General features: G+C 47.2%; 1 protein-coding gene and 1 pseudogene across 1 annotated transcript in view; both read left to right on the forward strand.

The window, feature by feature from the left end:
* Window positions 1-816, forward strand: part of LOC125429823 (zinc finger protein 135-like) — a 10,521-nt gene extending 9,705 nt beyond the window's left edge. Inside the window, exon 6 of the mRNA XM_048491335.1 lies at window positions 779-816. Within this exon, the coding sequence (XP_048347292.1) occupies window positions 779-816 (38 nt within the window). The remainder of the gene's footprint in view (window positions 1-778) is intronic.
* Window positions 817-1,337: 521 nt separating this feature from the next.
* Window positions 1,338-7,020, forward strand: LOC125428829 (annotated as a pseudogene).
* The last annotated feature ends 307 nt before the right edge of the window (window positions 7,021-7,327 follow it).

The following is a 7,327-nucleotide window of genomic DNA, read 5'->3' on the forward strand; positions in this document are numbered from 1 at the left end:
AGATAAAAGTAGTACATAATAAACTTAAACTATTTAAAATATGACGGCGGTCTATTTTTAGTACTGCTCTAGGGCCAAACTAGGCACAAAAAACGCCTGTGCTATCCTTGCCACATGTCAGCAGGACTGCTTGTCTTTCTAAGAAAGATTGAGTAGCCCTTAGCCCTGCAGCATTGCAAATGTCTGTCAGGGTCTATTTTAGAAATGTAGCATGCCTGTGTGAAAGAGTGGATGATTTGCCTTCTCCAAGTGGTAGTTTGGGAGGACAGTTTTTGAGGGAAAATGACTGAACTCACACGCTCACCTCTGCCATTGCTAGTCTGATCCATTTTGCAAGTTGCTTTTCACTTTTTAAAAAGTTGGGAGGCTGATCCATGCCTTGCTATGTACAGTCTATCTTGATGACAGTTATTAGTTGCAATACCTAATACTTCCCTTTTACATAGGCATGCTTATCTGGATGATGTTCACCTTATTTTGTAAAGTTGATTAGTTTTTCAGCCCGCAAATATTTGTAAAATATACGATGTGGCCCTTGAATTGAATAGTTTGGAAACCCCTGACTTGAAGGAAGGAAGGAAGGAAGGAAGGAAGGAAGGAAGGAAGGAAGGAAGGAAGGAAGGAAGGAAGGAAGGAAGGCAGGAAGGAAGGAAGGCAGGAAGGAAGGAAGGCAGGAAGGCAGGAAGGCAGGAAGGCAGGCAGGCAGGCAGGCAGGCAGGCAGGCAGGCAGGCTTTTTTCCTGTTAAGAGAATCTGAGTTCGAATTTCCTCTTTTGCAGTGGAAATGGAAGATGAAGATTTTGGAGTAGAAGACTGAGTGGAGGGATAAGCTAAAGGAAATGGTATGGAAAGGTGAATAGAGGCAATGACATACAAAGGAGCCAGAGAACTCCTCAGATTCCCCCCCCCCCCCCCAATTCCATCACAACCGACTGCCAGGATTGTCTCCTTCCAGATCTGAAATAGTGGCTGGTTTTTGTTGTTGTTGTTCAGAGCATGGAAGGTGTTTTGCTACCCAGTTGCGTGCGTGGAGTGTGTGGCTGACACCTTCACCCTAAACATGGAGGGAGACCGTCTCCCTTCACTGCCCTCCCGCAAGCGCCGCTGAGGTTGGTCCTGTCTTTTCCGGTGGGACAACTTCCCTCGCCCCACGGTCTGCAAAAGTGATGCCGGTTTAGCTTGCAAGGGGTTAATGCGACAGAGTTTGCTTCCCAGAGGGGGCGGGGGGGGGGGGAATGAAATGAACGGTGGGGACGTTTTTCTATGGGGAGGGGTCGAGTGGGCTTTGCAGGAAGAGGAAAGGAGGGCGACAGCTTGGATCAGGAGGTGAGGGGCGGGGACGGGGCATGTGGGGGGCGAGAAATGGGGAGGGAGTCCTCTTGGCCCCCGAGTTTATCCTCCCTCCCCGTTAAAGCAAGGAGGGGAAAAATATGTTTGCACGTGTCTGCATCCCCACCACACACTCTTGAGAAGAAAGAAGGTCCCAGGTTCAAATCTCTGCCATCGCAGTTGGGAAAGATCCTTGGCTCCATCCTCAGAGGAAGCAGTATGAGGTGGTGCTGGAGTTCGCAGGGGGCGGGATGAGGCTGTACCACCTCAAATGTTGCAAGGGGCGAGGGCTGACGTGTTCTTCCTCCCCCACACGAAAAGTGTTGCAAATAAACAAGCAAAGAGCAAGGGCTTGGAAATTCTTGAAGATCTGGGGATGGAATTTGGAGTGGACAGGGACCCCAGTGGAGTATGATGTCATAGAGCCCACCCTCCAAAGCATTTGTTTTCTCCAGGGGAACTTGATTGTAGTAATACGCTGGTTAATAATCTCTGTAATGAGTGTGGAATCAGAGGTTCGCCTACAATGGTTAAGTGGTAGTAGGGGTTAAATCCAATTCACAAAGTTAGAGTCTGCCACTCAAGGGAGGAGTGGAAAATCAAACTTGGCTCTGCAATACAAGGGGAAGGCAGGAAGATGGCATGCCATGGATAAAAGCTTTTTGAATTAGTGACATTTTTGCTTTGGACTCAAGTTTACTTTGGGCCCAAGTCACCCAACCCACCATTTTTGCCTTCAACATGAAATAAGTCTGCCAAGCATATGTTGACAACTGATGGTGCAATGTGCCATAAAGTTGCAGCCAACTTAGTGACAACTTAATAGGGTTTTCAAGGCAAGAGACAAATAGAGGTGTTTTGCCATTCCTCTGCATAGTGACCCCGGTATTCCTTGCAGATCTCCCATCCAATCCTTCTGAGATCTGACAAGATTAGGCTTGCCTGGGCATGACAGCAATCCCAATTTTATCTTTCAAAGGTAAATTGTGTATTTACAAAAGGAGAGTTAAAATATTGATTTAAAAGGTATGATTTCCACATATTTAGCATATGTCCAGAAGCTGAACACTTACTTGTTTTCACGCTTATTCTGTTTTCTCCAGGTGGAAGCTCATGCACATCTCTTCAGGTCACTGCACCTGAAAGGATTTCTATAACATCCACCAAGGATGAAGATGGAAGAGCAAGATCCCTTAAGTTGCACATTAGACAGAGCCGAGGGGACAGGAAAAATCCCTCTCGACTTCCAGGCCGGGAGCGTCAGAGAATTCCTGCAAAGGAGACCACAAGCAGTTAAACAGGAATCTGATGAGGGTTCCCTTCAGCAGTGGGAAACCCAGTGGCAGGAGTTCCTGAAGACAGTGGAGTCTCCTCCTAGAGGCTGGGGAACCCCAGAGCTGCCAGAGGACCACAGGACATGGGAGGACACAAAGGCCTTCCTGGCCTCCTTTGAACAAGTAGCCAAAGGCTGCCGTTGGCCCAAGGAAGAGTGGGTGGCCCGACTCCTGCCAGCCCTGAATGGAGAAACGGAGCAGGTGTTTAGCAGTTTGGATCTCAGAGATAGGAGTGACTATAGGAAAGTGAAGGGAGCCATCTTGCGAGGGGATGCTTTGAGGCGGGAAAGGCAGCCAGCCAGTACTTCCGGGACGCTTTCTGCTATCAAGAGGTTGACGGGTCGAGAGGGACATGTTGTCGCCTTCAGGAACTTTGCCTCATGAGTGGCTGAGAGTGGAGAGACACTCCAAGGAGCAGATCCTGGAGCTGCTGATCCTGGAGCAGTTCCTGGCCATCCTGCCCCCAGAGATCCAGACCTGGGTGAGGGAATGCGGCCCCGAAAGCTGCTCTCAGGCAGTAGCCCTGGCAGAAGGCTTTCTGTTGAAGCAACAAGAGGCCCGAAGACATGAAGAACAGGTGAGGATGTCCCAGTTTGTGGTTCCTACATGCCACATGACCTGTGGTGGAGCAAGTGTAGAGATCTTTGTCTCTTCTGGGACTTGGAAGGCCAAGCAGCAAGCTCAGCCAGCCTTCTTGCTTGCCTCTCCTGGATTGACCAGTGTGGCCAATCCTGTCCTTTTCACTGAATCCAGTCTCGAATAAAGGACAGGTTCTCCAAAAAGAAGTAGTCTTTTCTTCCTTAATGGGGCTGCTAAGCATGGGGGGGGGGGGCGGGGAGCCAGTGTGGTGTAGTGGTTAAAAGTGACAGACTGTAATCTAGAGAACCAGGTTCAATTCCCCACTGCTTCACATGAAGACTGCTGGGTGACCCTGGGTCAGTCACGGGTTCTCTCAGAATCCTCACCTACACACAGAGGCAGGCAATGGCAAATCACCTCTGAACATTTCTTTCTTGTCTTGGAAACCCTGTGGTCTCACTCCATAAAATTGGTTGTGGTTTGATGGCACATTTTCACCACTCAAGTATTCGCTGGGGTGGGGGATGGGGCCTTTTTCCCTCCCACTGTAACATCCCTCTCTGCCATTGCAGGCGCTGTTTGAACAGGCAGCTGTGAGTTTCTTTGAGGCAGGCCAGCCTCTGCCTGAAAGCGAAGCGGAGGAGGCTGTGGACCTGCAGAAGCCAAAGAGGAGACTGAGGACAATGGCAACCCGTGGGGTACAGAGTGAGGCCTTTATGGGTCTTGAGTTCTTGGGTGCTCTGAAGCTCTCTCTCTCTCTTTAGACAATTCAGGGGTCTTCAAACCTGCAGGATCTGATCAAAGGGCCACATTACACATTACGTTTTTGGATGAGTTAGAACCTGGACCAAACTCTTTGTCTCTGCAGTCACATAACATGTGCTGGGAAAGGCATTATAGAAGTCACCAGGAACCCAATTGATAACAGCACAAGGGTTTCAAAGACACTCCCACTTCTGGGCAAGCTGGCCTCTATTACATCAAGGAGCAGCAGTGGCGTAGGAGGTTAAGAGCTCGTGTATCTAATCTGGAGGAACCAGGTTTGATTCCCAGCTCTGCCGCCTGAGCTGTGGAGGCTTATCTGGGGAATTCAGATTAGCCTGTACACTCCCACACCTTGGGCTAGTCACAGCTTCTCGGAGCTCTCTCAGCCCCACCCACCTCACAGGGTGTTTGTTGTGAGTGGGGAAGGGCAAGGAGATTGTCAGCCCCTTTGAGTCTCCTACAAAAGAGAAAGGGGGGATATAAATCCAAACTCTTCTTCTTCATCATCTTCTCAACAGTGGCTGCACAACAACCATTTCCTTCTGATAAAAGATGCAAATAAGTATACTGGCTCCATGAGCCCTTTAAAAAAGTAGATAAAAGGGGTTAACCACGCATCTTTCAGCCTCACCATTCTTCTCCTGGTACTGTTTCCTTTAAATTCCTTATGTGATGGAGGAAGCATATTCCTTAGCAGTTAAAACATGTGAGCACATTCTGTGACATTACGGCAACTCAGCTAATGATTAGGGCTGACCTGCACGTCAGGGAACCTTTTCAGTCAGATAATTTTGGGTTGTCAGGATGCCAGATTCCCCAGGAGCCATCCCTGGTCAAGAGCAAAATGCCCGTATGCTGGTGGGGGCATTGGCCATTGACTTGGATTCTTTTCAGATGTACTTTCTACTTGCTGCAGTTCTCTCTTTCTCTCTACCACAGAAGGCAGGACCATGAGAGAGATTAAGATGGACAATATTCCACAGGATGGCCTTCCTTCGCAAAAAACCCTGGAGCCTTTTTCAAGAGGACCACAAACAAATGTTTCCTTCCTGGCAGAGATATCTCAGCGTGAGCATCCTTTCCTGTTATGTTGGAGGAACCAACCAGGCATAACCAGGAGATCTGTATACATTGTAAAGAGGAAATAGCTTGCCAATGTCAGAGCTAAATTTTATGATCCTGGGAAACAAATACGCTTCTAAGGATTTAATCCTGTTGGGATCTCCCTTAGGATCTCCCCTGATGTAGTACCATAAAGAAATGCCCTACTAAAGTCCCCGCCGCCCCCGGCAATGCAAATAATTCAGCCTCTTAAAGAATGTACCCATCCCAATCAGGCAGCAAAATAGCATTCAGATACACCCCCTGCCCCAGGGCTGCAGTAGAAAAGGAAATGGGCCACACCTATTCCATAAGAGGCAAGCAGTAATAAATGTTATGCTCATTATTACTTTAAACATGATACAGAGCTTTTATTTGTTTATTTTATTAAAGTGAATACTCACTCTTTCCCATCAAAAGCTTCCATATGTTATTACTCACATCAAAATATCATAAACCATATGCAATTTAAAATCAGCATAATTAACAACACTATTTCAAACAATTCAACATTAAAACCCAGTACATAACTTCATTTCAATGGTGGCCAGTCAGATGTCCATAACAGACCCTGCAGCGACCTAGAAATCTGTCCATCCCTGTCTCATCATAGATCTACTCACTGTGCAGACGGGGAGGAGGAGGGCAAGATCAGGAGGGCCCACAAGATGAAACAGACCCATAGTTGCCTTAACCCCCCCTCCCGCCAATATTACATCAGTAGAAAACAAGGCCCATATTCAGTCACCCTCAGACAGAGCACCATGTTAGTTTTGTTCTCTGAGGACAGGACGGATGTCACTTATCAAAAGTGTAGGCTGATAGGGCTCTTGGAAGTGAAGGTTCAGAGCCTGGAGGAAAGGATTACTACACTTCATGAAATTGAGGGAGAATTTCATTAATAGAAGTCATGGGGGCTTACATAGGGGTGGTGATACTGGTCAAAAGGACAACAGAGTCCTCAAAGTATTTGAAGGACTGCCACTTAAAGGTGAGCAGGGAGCTGTTTCTGTTGGCAGCACAGAATTTGCAGTAATGGGTATAAGTTATGGGCAGAGAAGTACCAGTTGGATATAAAGATTTTTTTTACAGTAAGAGTAGTTCAGCAGTGGAAACAACCACCTAGGAAGGTGGTGAGCTCCCCCGTCTGGCAGTCTTCAAGTAGTGGCTTGGATGAACACTTGTCTAGGATTCTTTCAGCTGATCCTGCCGTGAGCAGGGAGTTATACTAGGTGGCCTCGATGGCACCTTCCAGCTCAATTATATTATGATTCTAAGGCAGTGCTAACTGGCTAATATGTGCAATTAAAAGATAATATATATTGTGCAGTGCTGTAGTCAGGAGGTATCATAAATAGGCAAAACACTTTTTCTCCAGTTTAACGAACCATTCACTAATGATGTTTTTCTGTGGAAGGGCCCTGGCTCTGTAGCAGAGCATCTCTTGGCATGCAGAAAGTCCCTGATTCAATACCCAGTATTTCCAGTTAAAAAGATCTGATAGAGGGTAATGTGAAAGATCTCTGCCTGAGACCCTGGAGAGCCACTCCCGTCTGACTAGACAGTATTGACCTTTATGGATTAAGGGCCAACTGAGTATAAGGAAGCTGCATGTATTCATGCACTGTTCCCTGCTTACTGTTTCTTCCCTTGGCTTTCTTTTTCTGTTCCAGCAGGAAGTACATGGGATGTTGAGACTGAGAAGGAAGCATGTGCGCAGTCAACAGGAAAAACTGAGCATCAAAGAATGGAAGAAGAGAACATTGACCATCAAGTTGAAGTGTTGCGGCACCTGAGAGGAAAGACAGAAACAAAGGAGAAGCTGAGCAATAAAGCTTTAACATGTCAGGTTGAGATTTTCCGTGAACATCTAGGCCAGCAAAAAGAACCAAAAGGAAGAAGCAAGAACAAGTGTCCCGTGATGCCTAAATTGCTTCATCTCTGTAAATGGAGCCTGAAGGCACACCAGAGAGTCCACACAGGGAGAGAAACCCTATAAATGCTTGGAGTGTGGAAAGAGCTTCACTGTGAACTCCAAAACCTTTATTTCACATCAAAGAATTCACACAGGGGAGAATCCACAGACATGCGTGGAGTGCGGAATGAACTTCAGTGCCAGTAGGGAGCCTTAGTGCCCATCAAAGAATTCACACAGTGAGAGAAACCATTTAAATGTGCAGAGTGCGGAAAGAGCTTTCACAGACAGCAGCAGCCTTACTA

The sequence above is a fragment of the Sphaerodactylus townsendi genome, linkage group LG03 (genome assembly GCF_021028975.2).
Source record: "Sphaerodactylus townsendi isolate TG3544 linkage group LG03, MPM_Stown_v2.3, whole genome shotgun sequence".
Taxonomy (NCBI): Eukaryota; Metazoa; Chordata; class Lepidosauria; order Squamata; family Sphaerodactylidae; genus Sphaerodactylus; species Sphaerodactylus townsendi.